Source organism: Neopelma chrysocephalum, unplaced genomic scaffold, assembly GCF_003984885.1.
Source record: "Neopelma chrysocephalum unplaced genomic scaffold, ASM398488v2 Primary Assembly neopelma1_59, whole genome shotgun sequence".
Taxonomy (NCBI): domain Eukaryota; kingdom Metazoa; phylum Chordata; class Aves; order Passeriformes; family Pipridae; genus Neopelma; species Neopelma chrysocephalum.
The window spans coordinates 2776614-2794928 of NW_020897714.1; the positions used below are offsets into that span (position 1 = coordinate 2776614).

An 18315-nucleotide genomic window follows, 5' to 3' on the forward strand; every position below is an offset into this window, starting at 1 on the left:
CTATCGGGTTTTTCACCTTTCCAGACAACATTAGAATCAGTATTTAGAAAAGCCTAAAGAAAGGAGAAAAGAGAGGAAAAAATATTTTCAGCCTGTCTGACAAGACTACATGAAAAGCTTGTGATCAAAGGATCTTAAATACACGTTACTGGTGTGACAAACAACATTTTTGTCCCTTTATTAGATTTATTTTCCTTCTGAAAACTGCAGTAGCCAGAGTATAGTTTGTGAAAGAAAGCTGGCAGGGTTGTATTCTTTGATTCCTAATTATGACCTTCAGTCTCAAAAGAGAACTAACAGAAATACCATAAAATGTTGCAGCTGCATTGTTATTCCGCTTGGTTGGTTTGTTAAAAGTCAGCTGGGCATTGGCAGCTGCAATAAAGGAAAAACTCAATGGATGTTTTGTATTGTGTCCACTGAAGTGAAAGAAGGCAACCATTTTATTTTCAAATGGGCAGCTGCATAGTGATGTTTAAATGGAGCTAAATGTGAGATTTACTGTTAATTTATAGTAATTGGTTATAAAGTAGCAGTATAGCTTGGCTTTCATGTATTAATGCCATAGAACACAAACTGAAGGGAAATGAGTTATGAAGGGTAAAAAGTGAAGGGTAAAATACTAGAGTGACAGAAAATGCAGTTACTTAGAAGGAGTAGTGCTATTCAGTTTTGCAATGTAATGCAACAACCACCTTGGAAGCAACTAGTCAAGCCTTCTTTAGATCGTGCTCTGAGAAATAAAGGTAGACATTGCTTTGTCCCCCTGTAGTGAAAACCAGTGTTTTAATGCTGGGATCCGAACCAAGTGCAACTCTGCCTGGAGAGCATAGGTTTGTATTTTGGGTAGTAGAATAAAGGAGGCATTTAACTCTGGTCAGATAAATCTCACTCACACTCAAAAAATGCAATTAGGGAAATATGTAAATCTAGATGTTTCATCAAATGCTACCTAAGGGGTTACCAGTTCTTTCCTTGCATAATGACTGAACTAAAGAACTTCAGTGTCTGTGTAAGAACCATTGTCCCAGCCCCAGAGCCCGTTGGAAACCGAGTCCAGACTGGCCGTGGGAAATACCTACATATTTGACACAGGCCCCATTTCTGAGAGAAAAGGGGGTGGAATAGAAAGTATGGAGATTTTACTGTTGCATTCTAATCAGCCATGATCTGCCTAATTTGCTTTGATCAGGAAGATAAACTAATTTTCCTATAGGCTGGATAAAAGTAATTAGCAATCCAATGCTTTCATGCTTTTGAAAAGGGTAAAGAAAAGAATAGCAGAAATTGTAATGGTGGGAGCAAAGTACCCCTTTTCGGCTCATCTGAAAGCATTGTTAATTGAAAATAGGATGGTGCCATAGGAGAGAGGCCCTGATTAAGGTGCTTTTTTGGGCTAGGATATCTTTGTGCTCTGTGATCTATAATGTTACCCAGCTAAATGTTTCTGAAGATTAATTTCACTTGAGTTTTAGTATATTTAGCTTCTGGTCTCTTTTGTGAAAAAAACATATTTCATGTAAACAATATGTCTGACATTCTGTAAGGATGCTGTTTGATTTCCCAAGGCCTTTTAATATCTTATTCCACAATTGCATTAGAATAATTCAGTGGTTAATTAAAGTTTGGATCTGCTGCTTCCATAAGGCTTCAAGATGAGGGTTTCTAAGACCACATAGGGAAATCAAAAACTCTATAGCCATCGCCAAAGCCAAATTACTGAATATCCCATTCTCCTGATTCTGTTAGGTAAGAACTGTGTGGTTCTGTGGGCCTGAAGTGTGACTGCTAGCCTGACACACTTGCTATGGTGTAATATGCCTCGGCTAAGTTTTCTGGTAGCTGTTACTCCTCCTTGGCATTGGCCATTCTATTTAAGTATAAATCAAGATGTCTTGAAAGATACTAAGTTTCACAGTAAAATGCTTAATATGCAGACATAATGGAATGCCAGCACACAGAACACCATCTTTACCCAGGTGGACAGTACTCGTTCAGATAATCTTACCAAATTCCATAGGCTGCAGAATACCTTAGTTTTAATACCTGTCTTCCCCTAGGTTTCCCCATCTTTATATGAATTGAGTAGTTCAGCAGGCACTTACAGACAGCTTGTTTAATAATTCTGTCCACTTAACTCGTTGTACTTTGAAACTTATATTTAAGACATCAGATAAGCTTAAGGACTCTATTTATCATTTATGTTACAGTTGTATTGCAATCCACAGCCATCAGCTGTCAGGAACAGCTAAAATACAGAGGCAGGACCTATAAAAGCTTTCATAGGAAAAAAAAAGCACGTATTTGTGATGAATGAGAAAAACATTTTATGGCGTGGATAGAGAAACAGGGGCATGTGTTCTATCTCAAAGACGCTCCTATTAAAAAAATAATATCCTTCAAAGACGGAGTTTGGAAAATTAATTTCCCCTGCCAGCAATATGCCTTGAATAGTGTTTGGAGGGAAAAAAAAGCTATGTTCCTGTATGATAGTGGTCTTAAAAAGTATATAACAAATTTTTGAGTTGTCTTTCTACACTCTAAAATATGTTGGCTTTGTGATCATCTGCAGTGTTTGTTTTCCAACCCATGTGATGTCAGCTGCAAAAGCTTTGTTACTTTGAATGTGAGAACAGAGTCACAGAAATAAAAATTGATGTAAGAATTATAAAACAAAGTAGAAGCATTCATTGAAATACTGCAGAGAGTTTTGTTTAGCCTGGGAATATTTATTCATTTTTCTTATGTAGGCAGCACAACCTCATAGATGAAGCATTGATTTGAGATTCAGACCTATATTTTCTTCATTTCCTTATTGCATTGCTTAGTGCCACAGCAAAATTAGTTTGTTTACCGCTCTACAGTCTCCTTAACTCCTACTTAGTAGTTTACTTTTTCTTTATGCTGTGCTTTGAAAAGTATTGCATAATTGAATATGGCTGTACAAAAAGTGCAGGAGGGCAAAGCCAGCAAGCACATAATTCCTTCAGCCCAGAAAGTTCTCCCCCCACCCTCTGCCAATATACAACCTTCTTTGGTATGGGTGGGCAGAAGTTGCTCCCCTAGCTCTCTGAAGAGAAGATGTAGCGATTCTGTCTCAGACCTTTGTATTACATCACATTTTCCATAGAATGTGAGCTAAAGTGTAGATTCCTACAGCTGTTACTCACAAACCTGCAGAAGAACAGGGAATTGCTTTCGTACTTCTCTTTGAGTTGCACAGAAATTAGTTTCCTAAATCCTTAGAGTTTTTCCAAATGAAAACCATGAGGAAATTGGATGATCTGTAACTCTTACAGGAGGAAAACACTGACCCTGATTATGAATGTTGTCCTTCTTCCATAGCATTCTGTTCATTGCAAGGCTGAGAGGTTTTGACATAACATTCTTATGGTAATATGGAAATACACCATTCTCAAAATGGTGCAGCAAAATAGTGTTACAAGGAATACTTCACTCATTTCTAGGTCCAAAGAATTCAATACACATATGAAGTCACATCTGTGTAGAGTTTTTTAGGAAGATATATGTAAGCTCTGCCCTTGTTCTGAGTCATCTGGAAACTATCAGCAAAGTACTGAGCCTGACCTTACCTGAGCACTAGCCTTACCAAAAAGGATGGTGTTTATCTGGAAACACCTAAGAAACTGCATGGGGCGAAACCTGCTCCACCTTGTTGAACCTAGAGGAGTCTGACTACAAGATTGCAACCCACGTGAAACGGGTCCTGCTAAGCTCTACTTTCAGGAAACTGAAAGTTTGAACTGAGAGTTCAAAAGTCTTTAAGTGTTGTTACAGCCTAAATTGTATTCACTTTTCGTAGGGTTTTAGTAATTTTTATTAAATCCTCCTTACTAAGTTTTCTGTATTTCTAGGAAGATCTACCTATTTATATTTTTATAAAAGAAAGCCCAACAAGGAAGTCACAAGTCTTAACATATACTGATGAAAGCAAAGACAACTTCTCACTTTTCCATGTAAAGAAAATTAGTTTCTCTCATCCAAAGAAAAGCTTGAATAACCAACAAGGCATTACAGTATGCTTCTGATGTCAGAAAACTTGCACTGGTGCAGATAAGGAATCAAGGAAGCAGATTTCTTTCTTCATCCTTGCATCACCACTAGCATGAATATGGTGCATACATTTTATCTTTTAATTTAGTTGCTCCTGGAGTCAAGTGGAATTCAGCTCCAGATTCACATGCTGATCTAAAATGCAGCTGTCTAGGGTAGGCAGTGCCTCGTTCTCCAGATAGTATAGTCCCAGTTGTTAGAGAGCATTGACCAGAAAAAAGTCGTTTATCTGAAGATGAGATAAATCTTTCTACCTTTAACTGACTACATTAGGAGCCCAGGAGCTTGTTCCACATGCAGACCGCTCACTTCAGAGTGTTAGGAGCCAAATCACTGTCTCAGAGGTCAGTGAGATTGACTAAGCAAAGGTGCATTCAGTTTGCCTGAGGGTGTTGTAGCGGGCCTTCAGTTGTTCCTTCACAAGGCAACGAGTCATGTCATAGGTCATAATGTCCTATTTGCCAGGCTGATGTGGATGCATCAGGTAACATTTCAAAGACTGGAGCTTCCTTTCAATGCTCACCCATATCTGCCTTGTGCCATTTAAGGTGCTCCAGGCTATCTGACTTGTCTCCATGGGATGCATATGATATGGGCTCTAAAGGAAGTGCATCCTCTACTGTGTGAATAGTGTTGGTTGGGAGCAAGGCAAGTAATCTAAAGAAATGATGACCCACAGCTAAAAAAATCTGGCAGTTTAGTTTCTTTTAAAAGCTGTGGCATAGTTCCCCTAGAAATCTTAAAGACACACAGAGAATTGCAGTACTATAAACCTAGTAACCTGCATGAGGGGGGAGGTTTGGAGTAGAAAACCCCTTCTGTTTAAACTTGTGTTACAGGCTTCATATTAGTTTTGCAGTGAGTTGGACTGAGTGTGGATGATCTCTTATGCCATATTCACACTGCAGAGAGTTTTCACATTTAAATTATGAGGTTTCTTCCATTGATAGCAAAAAACATGTGGGACATGTTGTGACATCCCACCCTGAGAGAAAGGAAGCACCCCAGTATTCCTAAATGCCCATCACTGAGAAGGAACAACAAAACACAGAGAGTCCACAAAAACTTACAGGTTTATTAGTAAATTATACATTTGGCAGGGAAATTGGTGTATGTTAGGCCCTTACGGTATAATCCACATGGTGGTGGATTTTGAGTAAGGGGTAAAGAGAAGAGAAGAGAAAGAGATTAAAGAGAGGAGGGAAGGAAGAAAGGAAGGAAGGAAGAGAAGAGGGAGAGAGGGAGTCCAGTCCTAGCTGGTGGAGTGTCAAGGGTCCTGAGGCAGTCCTGGGTACTGCCCAGGCTTATCTTTTGGGCTATCTTTTTGTAGATAAGTTTTCCCATCCTGGAGCTAGGTTTGTCACTTTCCATGCAAATTAGTTATCACTCACGCTTTGTTCTTGTAGGTTTTTCTGGAAGTGAGTGAGAGGGCTTTGGGGGACTTTGGTGGTCTTGATCCCCCTGACTGGGTCAGCCTTTGGTTGACAGTCCCTGCCTGTTTCTCAACCTCATTCCTGTGCCTGCGCTTTCTATGTTGTACTTATCTCCAGATAACCAGAACAAGGACATTTGTCCCAAAAAAGTGCTGCCCTGTCTCTGTATGGCCCTCTTCTCCAGCCACATCCTGTTCTTTCTCACAGCATGTTCTTTCCAACAGTCCTTGATTGGCACCATGACTACCTGGCTTTTGGTGTTTGAGACATACACGTAAGTGGACAATAAGGCAAATAAAAGAAGCAGATGCCAGGTGTGGCCCTCAGCCATAGTTGATGTGATTTCACATATACAAATCCTTAACTAAGCTTTTCACTTTCAACAGCATTGGAGGGAAGGATAATCTTTGTGTGTCCTTGAGAGGGATGTCCAGTAAACTTCCTTGATCCCCAGGCTGTGTGTTCTTGACATTAACAGTAAATTGTCCAATATGGTGAAAAAGTCAGTTTGTTCAAACAATGAGATCAATCTGAATTACAGGAACTTTGACAGGGGTCTGATTTTTTTTTTCTAATATTGAAACATCTTCTTGGTCTCCAATGTGTGAACTTGTTCTGTTTTTCTTCTTTTTTGTGATGCATAAATATTTTGACCTGATCATTTCAACAACAACAATAATAGTAAATGCCTTGTGCCCATCAAAATAGGTCATCCCTTGGCCCTGGTGTAGCTTATTGGATACAAAATAGAAAAAGAAATTAGAAAGCAGAGAATAATGGCATCCTTGGGATGTAAGAAAAAAGTTTATGTGTGTAAGGGGCACAGGTTTTGAGGGTTTAAAGCCTGTCCATTAGCTTTATTTGGAGAAAGGTAAATTAAAACAGTATTGTCCTAAAAGACAAGCACAAAGCAGTATGTAACATAAATTGTTACACCTTATAAAGTTTTTATAAAATATCATAAATTTAAAATGTTGAATAAGGATTTTTATCGGTTTCTTGTCTGTACTTTCTAAATAAAACAAACAAAAAGTCTTCTAACATCTGATTAAGTGAAATTTTAGACTGTTTCATTAGATAAAGCAATCAGGTTGTGCTTTAATTAGTGTCATTGTTGAATTAGATACCTTCCAGTCTTAAAATAGTAACATAATTGTAAAGTTGTCAGTCTCGGGTTTCTATTTGAACTGATTACACTTGATAAAAATAACAAACCATGACAAATAGCAGGGCTAGGTTTCAGTAATTCACTGAAGAATGTCTCTACCAAGTCTTTGTGGCAAAATGTCTTGTTTGCAGGACAAATGCAGAGTTGAAATAACAACCCATGAATACCACTGGTGAAATGGCTATGTACACAAGGTGAATGCTAAAGTTTTCCCTTCTGAATGGACCTTTTAATCCAGGCATTATCTAGACTCTGAAAAAGTCTTCAGTGGCCTTACGTACAGATTAATGAGAAAATCTGAGACTTGGAGTTGGGCTATTTGCAGAAACAGTTTTCAAGATTTACTGATGGTTGACAAATGCCATTTAAGCTTTCAAAGCCATCAATATGCTATTGAAAGGGATTTAGAGGGAAATCCTCCCACTATAGAAGATGAGGACTTTGAAGGATCTCAGTGGAAGCCCTTGGTCTCTCCACCCCTTCAAACCTTTCACTGGCTTGCTTCAGCATATAGAGCCCTGAAACGCGTGGCTATGGGAAAGGGGGGGGATGCCCCTTTCAAAGGCGTTTGTATATCACTGAATGTGCCAATCTGCTTTTGTTCAGGCATGAGAACTGAATAGAAGTGTTTCCAGAAAAAGTCTCTTGTGCTCATGGTCAGCTTTTCAATGGGCTTTCTGCTAATAGATTTTTAATATGGGAGCTGGAAATGGCAAAATACAAGTTTGAAAATTTTATTGAATTGAAAAATTGCCCAAGAAAGACTCTCTGCCCTATAGCATCTGTTATTGTTGCTACCATTTCCTTCTCTAAAACTATCTCTCAAAGAAAAGTAACCTCATACGTTGTCATGTGACAAGATAAGTCACCTGAGCATTGAATTTAATTTTTTTAAATAATGTCCTTTTTTCCACAGGCATTTTAAAACCTGTTTCTTTTCATTATTTAAAAACTCATTTTGAAACCATATGCTTTTATTAAAAAATGTTCATTATGGGATTTGGTTAGGAAAAAAAGACCCCTTAGATGATCACACTTTTGTTGAAGGGGTTTTAATTTAAGATCAGGATGGCTTGAAGTCCTTGCTTTTTCCTGTGCTGTTCTGAGTCTGCAGGATTCAAGACAAAAATTCTGAAGAGCTTAGTAAGATTGTGCAAATGAGAAAGTGGCAGAACCCTCTGCGCAATTCTGGAGAAAGGGTCTCTGGAATCTCTGGTGGATTATACAAGGATATACTGTGGCTTTATTCATGAAGTTCGTGATAAATTTGTGGTTTTCAGTCAGAACAAATGTGCACAAACCCCCCTCTGTGGTCCTTTTAACAGCAACAGTATTTATGCATGGAGAAAGATGTGGTGATGTCTTCTTCAGTCTGTCACAAGCACATGAAAGTTGAGATTCAAATGCCAAGACCATGACTGAGGGGGACATCTTTTACCTCTAATCTTCACACCACTCCCCACATGGGATGAGAGAACAAAACCAGGATGTGGACTGCAGTAGTCTCCTTATACCCAGTGTGTGGTGTGAAGAAGAATACCACTGTGCATCCCACCAACGCTAAACTCCTCATGAAGGGAAGGCAAAAGCTGACTGGATTCTGCAGAGTGTGGAAAACAGTACAACACCTCTCAGCAGAAGACCTACTTCTGCTTAGTGAGTGCCTTGACTTTATTCCTGTCCGATATTTCATTTGTATCTGCACCATTTTCGTACTGGCGTCCATTTTGCCACCATTTGAGCGAGGAGTGCAGCAGTAATGATATGTGGCAGGTACTGTCTTGTGCAACCTGACGGGTGGTCATCAGCAGCCACTATCATGTAGGAGGTGGGTGTTGTGGTGTTCATTTGTGCTACTTGTTCATTGCAAAGCAAATGAAGCCTACAAGAGATCTCCCAGATTGTCTAAGGCTTCTAGTTCCAAAATGTTGGTGCATGTTCACACAGAAAGAACCATCTGTCATGCCCCAGTCCACTTGGTGGGTTTAGGGGAAGGTCGTTTGATTCCCTCTGGGCGGTGCATGAGAGAAAAAAAAGATTCTCAGGAGGTTCAATAACAAACTTTTACTTGCAAACTTTAGAACATTAAGGTAGAATAAGGTACTTGGCAAATTTTATAACAACATTCAGACAAAGTAAGGTACTTCACAAACTTTAACTTAGCAAACTTAGCCAATTTTAACTTATTCAGACATAACATGGCACTTACTGAGGCATTGACTAGAATTTTTTTAGGCTGGCTTAAGATATATTTCGAAAAGAAGTTAGGAGAAGAGAGAGAGAGAGAAAGAGAAAGGATAAGAGCGGAAAATATTACCACCTACAGATACAGCGATGAGAGTTGATTGTTGCAATTTAGATGTCCACCACAGACTTGATCCGTCAGGGGTGGGGGAAGCCCATGAAGCACGAAGTTCAATGGGTTAATATAAACTCGGGCTTGGTGGGAATGCCCAGGTACCTCCCCTGGGGGTGGACTTTTACACTGACTGTTGAAACTCTGTGGATCATGCGCAGTCCTCTTGTGGAAGGCACCAGAAATGAGTCTGGGGGTGGTTCAAGTGTCTTTGATGGTTTATGACACCTTCTAAGACATGAGAGTTGTGTTTGATGTCAGTGTAGTTTAGCCATTATGTCCCATCAGAAGGGATGAATACCTTCAGACCTACATGTGAATGTCACAATATCTCCCCCACAGGGAGTTTTCCAACTCAGCCAGTAAAGGAGGACATTAGCATGGTAAAAAACACTATACCACCTCACAGGATCTGCTTATTATCAGCCTCTTCCCTTAACTTCTTGCTAAAGGAAGATTGATTTGTCATGGTCATCCTCTGGTTCTCGTGCCCTCTGCAGCTGGGCTGTTGCCTTGCACATCATCAGCAATGCACTCACTGCTTTTGCAAATGGCTGATTGTTTGAGCTATTAACCATTAACATTTCAGTCTCTTACACCATCACAATGCAGGTTATTCTGAGTAATCCTTCTGGTTTCCTGATGGAGCTAACTGGAAAACAGAACTTGATGTGAAAGAAAAATTGAGCAAAAGCTATGGAAAAGAGAGGGTGAGGAAGGAAAATTGAACAGAATCAGCTTGTCACTTTGAAAAAACATCAGGAATGAAAATTAAGTACCCAAATAATTGAAGCAGGCATGGCAACCAAACAGGAAACAAAGAGAGGCTGTAACAGCAGAAAATGTCACACTTTCCTTACTGGCCCAAGCCAACAACATCCTGCCTTTAACTCAACAGATTTTGGAAATTATAAAAGAGCTGAAAATAATATGTAGAAATCTTTCCAGTGAACCCATCAGGACTACATGCACTACTGCAGACAAATCAGTGTGCTGTTGCATAATTTCCACAACTGTGAAGTGCTGCCTGTTGGGTAGAACCTGACATTAGGAACTTGTAGGCCTGGAAGTTTTGCCACCAGCATCAGTGGAGCCAGGTGTTTACCCACATGTGCTGACATTGACTTACTGTAGTAGAAGTTTTAAGATATGTAAATAATAGGAAAACTGTTTCCAGCATTTTTATAGCATTTGGAATAGCTACATGAAAGACATCTTGGAAAGTTCATTTTGTATGCGAAAAAAGCAGACCAGACGTGCAGGATAAGGGACACATTTATTTCACATATGCACACAGGTGCAATAGAGTTGGCAGCAACAGTTTATATTTGGTAAAGGTTTGTTTTGGCTACTGATGTTTTGTGGTATGGTTCAGTATTATCTCCAGGAAGATCCAAAACTGATACTTGAAGCCTGAAACAGGGACAGTGCAGCAGATTTAGCTGAAAAGCACCAGTTAATTGCTTGCCCTGAAGGGATTTTCTGTGGATCATCATAACAGTCACAAGAAGTGGTGGGTCACGGGCCTCAAAATGAGGTTGCCAAACAGTGGACTACGTAAACTCTCTGAGTAAAAGAAGGAAGCAGGCATCATTTATTCTGGATCAGAGTATACTGCCCCCACTCTTACTAAATATTAGTTTATCATCTGAACAGCCCAACTGATCTCAGTAGAAAGAGTTCTGAAGTATTTTACCTCCGCATATTAATTGTACAGCTCTGATCCCAGTAATTTCAGTTATTGTAAAGGAAAATAATTTATCTAAAGAGATGACTTTTATATACTAGAGGGAGCACAGCCCTTTTCCCTGAAGATTGTGCTGGTGTAACCACCTGGAAAACACGTGCCAGCCCGATCCAACACATAAGGTGTCTCTACCGAAGATTTCTCCTTGGTAGGGTCACTTAGTGCATCTCAGCCCTGCTCCTTGACCTGAATTGTTTAAAACTAGCTCAGGTGTTTTGGTACTCTGCCTATCTGAAGAGCAGCTGATCAATTACAAGCAAACAAACTGTGTGAAGACTAGGTATAAGTCATGTCAGTATAAGATTAATGACCTGGTATTTATGTATATTAAGGCTGTTTTAGACTAGCCCTTGTGAAGGTACATTATGATGAAGGTGACTTTTGATTACTTAAGGAAAAAAATAATGACCTGATGGAGAAATAATCTTAATGGTTTTAAGTACATTATCTCTGTAAGAATCGAGCTATGCATATTTTTTGGCACTTACTATTGCAGAAATTTGGGTGTTCAGTCTGTCAGGGAGAGATCTGACAGCTTTGTCATTCCTCTGAGCTCTGCAGGAGGTGTTGGAAGAGGCTGTCAGCCATCCGGAGCTGGCAGATCTGGAGGCCTATTGTATTTTAGTGAACAGGCTCTGTCAGACATAAAGGTAAGATATGTGTGTAAAAAAAATCCTCAACTTCCTATATCTGAAAAATGTTTCCAATATTTACGTTCTAGGCACAGGATCACCCAGCATTACTCTAAGCCAAAACTGCCAACTGAAATAAAACAATTCTGCTTCACCTTTCTTATTTGGGTTTGTGGAGGTACAAACAGCAATGAGTGAACTAGTTCAGGGACTGATTTGAATTAAAACCAGTTTTTTTTCCTGCTGGATTTTTTTTTAAATCCAGGCCGGTTGCCAACTCTGGTTCAACAGCATCCTCACAAGGAATGAGCAGTGATGGGCTGGGGGGGGAGATCAGGAGTAATTCTTTTGGTAGCAGCATTGAATGAAATTGAGTGTGTTGGTAATATGACATCCCTTGGGTTGTCCGTGCAATTCAGAGAAGATTCTGTAAATAATTATTTCAGCTAAGCAACAACACAAAAATGATCAAATTCATACTTCAGAGAAGAACTGTAGTAGGTGTGATACAGCGTGGCATCATTTTCCTGCCCTGCATACAGGGCTGTGGTGCGCAGATTTCTGGAAACTCATGTTCACACCATCACTATTGAACTGTGTTTGTAGCAGATGCTCTCACAGCCGTTTGTTTTTTAATCCTTAAAATCCATGGTGTGGAATTGACTTGAGACAAAATAAGACCAACAAAATCAGTGACTTACAATATATCTTGTTAAGAATGAAATCAGGCTAGTCATAAATAATTTCCACTCTCAGCAGACTCACTGAAGTAATATTGGATATTTTGGTGAAGATGAGTTTTAAAATTGGCTTATGTAACATATAATCTATGATGTACATAACTTGCAGTTGAGTATTCAGCTCATTTGGCTGTATGGTTCATAATACTTGATTTAAGAAGTGTGTACTTTATGACAGTATGTATTTTCAGTCTTTGTCTACACTCACATATATTTTGAATTAATTTCTGCTGTGGACAAGGTGTAGTACTCTTATAAACTGTGCTGTGCTTTTTGTAGATACTCTCCTCTCATATAGATAGTCGTAATTTAGGAACAGCTTCAGAGGTATGAAATTACAGACTGGGAATTAGAAGGAAGTTGGACCCCAAATTTCTAAAATGGATGAATGTGTCCACTCATTCAAGAAAAAAAAAAAAGGGAAAAGAAAGGATTTTTTTCCTATATTTTTGTCATTTTTGTAGCAAATAGTTATAAAAATAAGCAACTTCTGGAGGGGCAGAAAATATTCTGAAACTGAGAGAGGCCAAGAGTTTTTTTCTCCAGACTTGGTCACTTCTAATAAATATTGTTTCTCAATTTAACTGTACTGTTCTTCATCAAAATCAAATAAACAGTACCTGATAAACAGGTAATGATGAAAAACACAACAAACACGCTAGTAGTTGTCTTCATAAATTACAATAAAAACTGATATTTTTTGTTTGTATTGTTCAGTATTAGAACAAAAATCATGTATGCAGTACTCATTTAATATTTGAATTTCTTCAGCAGAAATAGGTAATAACTCATAAAGTAAAATAGTGCTAATACAATCTGTGGGCATGGGAGGAAGAGGAATTCCATTCAGTCCTCTTTTAATTGCTCTTACTGGCTTTTATATTATAAAATACTCCTTTTTAGTTAAGTTTTTTAATATATTAGTAAAGTACAGTAAATGACTGACATGTTTTAATGTTTTTATAACTTACTCTGGTAACTATTACTTAGCAAACTGAGTCTTCAGCATCAAATGAACAGCCATGAATCAGCTTTAAAAGTAAATGGCTAGTTTCATCTAGGAAGCATTATGAATTTGATATACAAAAAAAAGCAGAGCACCAGAATCTTTCTACCTAAAGTGAAATGTTGGGTACTTGTCAGATTAATTCAGCACTGGGTGTGTTTGATGTGATCTTTGATTTTTACTTTCTGTTTTGACCCAAATTGTTTGCTCTGCCCTGCTCCCTCTGCTGGAGTGTTGGATAAACTGAATGGCAAAATCATTTCCTGAAAAGATTAATCATGCACATACTGTTTGCTTTACAAATGTTCTGCAACCTAGACATAAGTAAGGCTTTGATGGCTGTTTATATGATAGAATTGCCTATGTTCAGGAATAATATGTGCTGTTTAAAATGACTCTGTTACAGAGCTTCTGCAGTAATAAGCCACTCTGCTGCCTGTGACATCAGAGGAACCCACTGACAGGTGTTGAGAGTGCAGAATTCTGGCCAGAGCATATTTTTTACTTTGTGTTGAATCCAGATGTGACCTAACAGCCTAATTTGCCAGGATCCGATGTTATGGGCCAATACACAACAATAGAGAGGAGATGTGGACAGAACCCTCTTGGTGTTACTGGATCACCTTTGAGGCTTCCCTGAGTTCAAGGTGCCTGGTCCTTCTCATATATGTCTGTTTATGCTGATGACGCCGCCCTTGTGGCTCAGACAGAAGCAACTCTGCAGCATTTAACATCCTGCTTTGCAGATGCTGCTGAGCTCTTTGGGCTGGAAGTCAGCTTAAAGAAGACAGAAGTTCTCCATCAACCTGCACCTCACAAAGTCCCCCCATCATCCCCATATCACCATCGGCCAATCAGAGCTCAAATCAGTCCAGCAGTTTAATTACCTAGGCAGCCTCATCTCCTCAGAGGGTGAGATTGACGGAGAGATAGACAACAGGTTATCAAAGGCATACAGTGCTTTTGGAAAGCTTCATAAAAGAGTATGGCGTAATAAACACTTATTTTAAGTACAAAGATCAGTGTTTACAAAACCATAGTGCTGTCTACTCTCTTATATGGATCTGAATCGTGGGTCGTCTACCGCCACCACCTGCGTCTCCTAGAACGCTTCCATCAACGCTGCCTCCGTAAAATCCTAAACATCCACTGGTCAGATTATGTGACTAACACGTCTGTTCTAGAACAAGCAGCAGTCACAAGCATTGAGGCCATGTTGCTGAGAACACAGCTGCGCTGGGCAGGGAACGTCTCAAGGATGAAAGATTACCGCCTCCCTAAGATCCTGCTTTATGGTGAACTTTCCACCAGCTGCTGCAAGAGAGGAGCCCCGAAGAAAAGATACCAGGACTCCCTGAAACAACATCTCAGCCTTGACCATATTGATCATCATAACTGGTCTACTCTGGCCTCAAATTGGGAGGCCTGGAGACACACCACCTATAACACTGCTCCTTCCTTTGAGAACGCACGCAGGATCACTCTTGAGGAGAAAAGACAATGCAGAAAGAATCGTGCCTTGCAGAATATACCACTTATGGAGTCTTTCTGCTGTGCCTTTTGCAATCGGATATGTCTATCTCGTATTGGCCTCATAAGCCACCAGCGTGCTTGTAACAAACGTGGATGGAGCCTTCCTAAATCTTCGTTCGCAAAGCCTAGCCATGATGATGATTTACAGTTGCAATGGTTGTGTCTTCTGTAAGCAAAATGTACTGCTAGAACAAGCAGCACTGGTGTGCCAAGGAAAGGAAGGAGAGTGAGGCAGGCAGCAGGAGCACTGTCCACGTACTGGCATAAAAGCTCTTTGTGAGGTGCACAGGCACACATATTCTCACTGCTGGGTCTATTCTGCAGTGACCACACATCATCTGCTTTTTGCAGGGTGTGTTTTAATACAAAGGTGTTGGATCTCTGAAAACAGTGAACTTCAATGTCAAGTAACAGAAATTTTCTGTAAAAAATGTGTAACAAGCAATCCTCTTTTAGCCTTGCATCACTTCTGTGTAAAAGTATAGCATGGGATCAGTTGCTGTTAATTCGCTATTACATGAGATAATGAATTTTTAAATACTTAATTTTAGCATTTGTAATTATCAATGTGCAGAAGGGCAGAAATATCCATGCTATTGCCACGTGTTATTTACCATGAAAACCTTGATAGTGAGATTTTCTGTTTTGTGTAATGTCTATTATAACTCTCTCCCTACTTCTGCTTCCTTCAAATGTACCACTTTTTCTTCCAGAAGATTTTTCCAAATATAAATATGTACTCTTCAAATGTGAATCATTTAGTGGAAATTCACATCTTAGTCATAGTTTACTACAAAGTCCTTTAAAGAACCACAGATGAAGTTTGAAGCTACTTATGAGAAGGAATGCTATGGTTTAATTTGCAGAAAGCGCTTACAGTGCTTATTTTTGTGTGCTCGTACTCTGCCCTGTGCTGCTCTGCATGTGTGTATTAAACATGCAAATACATGACTAGGAGTTTTCATGATGACTTTGAAAGATTGTGTAATTTAGGAGCATTAAAAATAAAAATATTATCATGGTTTTCTGAGTCTGTTGACAGCTTATGCATTGCACTGGTGTAAATGCCATGGTTGGACAGCGTGATCCATGATCTAATAAAAAGGGCACTGGACAAATCATCATCAGTGTCGGTTTCCTTTTCAGATGTTGGTGTATAAACATCTGTTTGACTGTGAACATGTCACACTGCCATTAGGTGTCTTGATTTCCCTTCTGTAAATTGATGATAATTCTATTTATTTATTGAGACCCTCAAACAAAAGCATCTATAGCAATTTACTTGTAAGAAATAGGTACTACTACTACAGTGTTGACAAATAGATTTAAGTAGCTGTAGCAGATGAAGATATTTTTCATGAAAGCTAATGAAGCATTTGCATTAGTAGATGGCATGTAGTTAATAGCTAACATATTCTTCCATTGTACAGTGGAGCTAGTGTTCTGCCAACAGTAGAAACAAGAGTGCTTTGTTAAAAAGATGGGCACAGCAAGGGAAGAACAGAAGTAATACGCACCTGTTTTCATTATTTTGTATTACTACATGTAAGCTGGTGTCAAATTGTGCTGTAAATTAATTAAGGAAATTGTCATAGTTTAGAAACCGTTGTCAGCTGGTAGTAACTAAGGGAGTACATTCAGTCTATTGTCAGTATTTTATGAAAGTGCTTTATCTTTCAAAGACTTCCATAAAAATAATTGTTAATACATCTTGTTGGGATAAGGCAGGCTTAGAAGAATCAAAATTAATAATCCTAATAATAAGTCTTGATCATTTTCTAAAAATCAAGCAGGTTGCAATGGTTAAGAAAATAGGCTACAAAATTGTATTAGACCTGCAATGGGTAGACAGGTTTGTACCATTCGGTATAATAGATGTTGAGCCTAATAGTAGACTGGCAGGTTGATGAAAGCCAGTAGTTTTGTGTGTATCCCTGGAGAGATTTTTGTTCTCCTTTAAAAGACGTGAGTATAACGTAAAAACTGATCTTCCAAGATGAATAGTCACTGAACCATTTCTTGTAATAACAGCTAATAGCAGGTTAGTAACTCAGCCTCCAAACTCATCTATTAAGTGTTAAGAACTGGTTCACTTAACTTGTTTTACTGGCTTTCTGGAATTCATTTTGAGCTCACTATTAAGATGGTAACTGGATTTTTTTTCAGCACATATATGCATGGACAACAAAACTGGGGGGTGGAGGGGGAAGATATGTTGTATTTGCCTTCTTGGGTGCTGTTTTGCAAATGCTCAGAATTTACCAATCTACTCACAAAGAAAAAACAGATAGATGCATGGTGGAGTTTGCAATATTTTCTGTTTGTCAAAGATTTCATCATAGATAGGATTCCCTTAGCAAGTCACCAGAGGCACAGCATGGTGATTGATTGGCACAAGGTGTAGTTAAGATATCATTATAGTGAGCCATGTTGCCAATGCAGTCATTGAAACAAAACTTCTAATCTTTTGAAAAGATGAAGTTGCATTTGCTTGTATGTTGCTTTTATAGTCAGCAGTTGGAAACAGGCTGCAGGAATGCTGATGGGAGAACACACGATATGTCAATCTGACTGTTCAAAACAGTGTATTGCCTTTTCAGTAGAATATGACAATTTGCGGTGCAGGTAGTTTTCATAAAGGTAGATCTAGTACTAATGCTGGTTATATTAGGAGCGTTTTAAAACAGAGTATACTCTTACTGTGTTGCTCCTACTGACATCATCGGGGTTTGTATGTGCTTTGATGGTGGGAGATAGGAGTAGTTCTGTTACACAGAATTATTTAAAGGTTTTCAGTAATGTAATAATTCTGTGTTTTTCATTGCTGTAGTTTGTAAGAGTTTACCAAAATCCAATATAAAACCAGAACAATTCCACTGGGGATAGTTAAAGATCCAGTACCTTGATTTTAATGTTTTTAAGCATTACAATGCAAATGCTGACATGTAAGCCATCTTTCATCCCCTTCTGTTTCCTAGAGAGAGGAAATTGCTGATTTTGGCAGGCTAGCAGTGAAAGCAGAAATCAGAAAACCTGTTTGATGCACTTCTTGAAAAGAAACCATTGCAGGTGCAGGACATAAGACATACCCTTTGCAAGTGTTACTGGTTTTCATAGTAATAATGTGTAATCCTGTAATTTACCAACTAGCTCTTTCTGGCTGTTAACTGTGCTTTATCTAGCTAATGGCTGTAAATCTCATCCGAGCTATGTCTTCTTGGCAGTAAGGTCCAAAATGCTGGCAAACCAAAACGCTGAAAACTTCCTGTATTTGTCTCTAGAGCACTGTGAGGAATTCCTACTCAGAAGCCCAAATTTTTCAGTGTTGGTCATATGAGACCCAGTGACTGATTGCCTTGCATTAACCCTTTTTGTTTGTCTCACATCTCCAAACATCCCCCCAGCAGTAGCTCTGGGTCATGGTTCTTCTCTCCCTTTCAGTGAGCAAAAATTGGATTAAATTGGAATAAATCTATGGTGATTCTGATCCAAAAGAATATTCTGAATCTAAAAAATGAACTACTGCTTTCCAAGGTAAGGGATGTGTGTTTTTTTAGGGAGAAATAATGTCACCTGTTTAGCCAAGTGGTACAGTTGGAAAAAGTAGAGGTTTTTTATTTTTGTAC

At 38.9% G+C, this 18315-nt stretch overlaps 1 protein-coding gene across 8 annotated transcripts in view; it reads left to right on the forward strand.

Annotated features, from left to right (window-relative positions):
- LGR5 (leucine rich repeat containing G protein-coupled receptor 5) overlaps positions 1 to 18315 on the forward strand; it is an 89800-nt gene that overhangs the window by 18921 nt on the left and 52564 nt on the right. For 6 of the 8 annotated variants that reach the window (XM_027680056.1, XM_027680060.1, XM_027680061.1 and 3 more), the window contains exon 1: positions 17666 to 17758. The exons of 1 other annotated variant lie outside the window; for it this stretch is intronic. In XM_027680056.1, coding sequence (XP_027535857.1) covers positions 17730 to 17758 — 29 coding nt within the window. In that variant the 5' untranslated portion in view covers positions 17666 to 17729. Of the gene's footprint in view, positions 1 to 11339; positions 11429 to 17665; positions 17759 to 18315 lie in introns of those variants that run through there. One more of the 8 variants, XM_027680057.1, reaches the window with a different exon arrangement.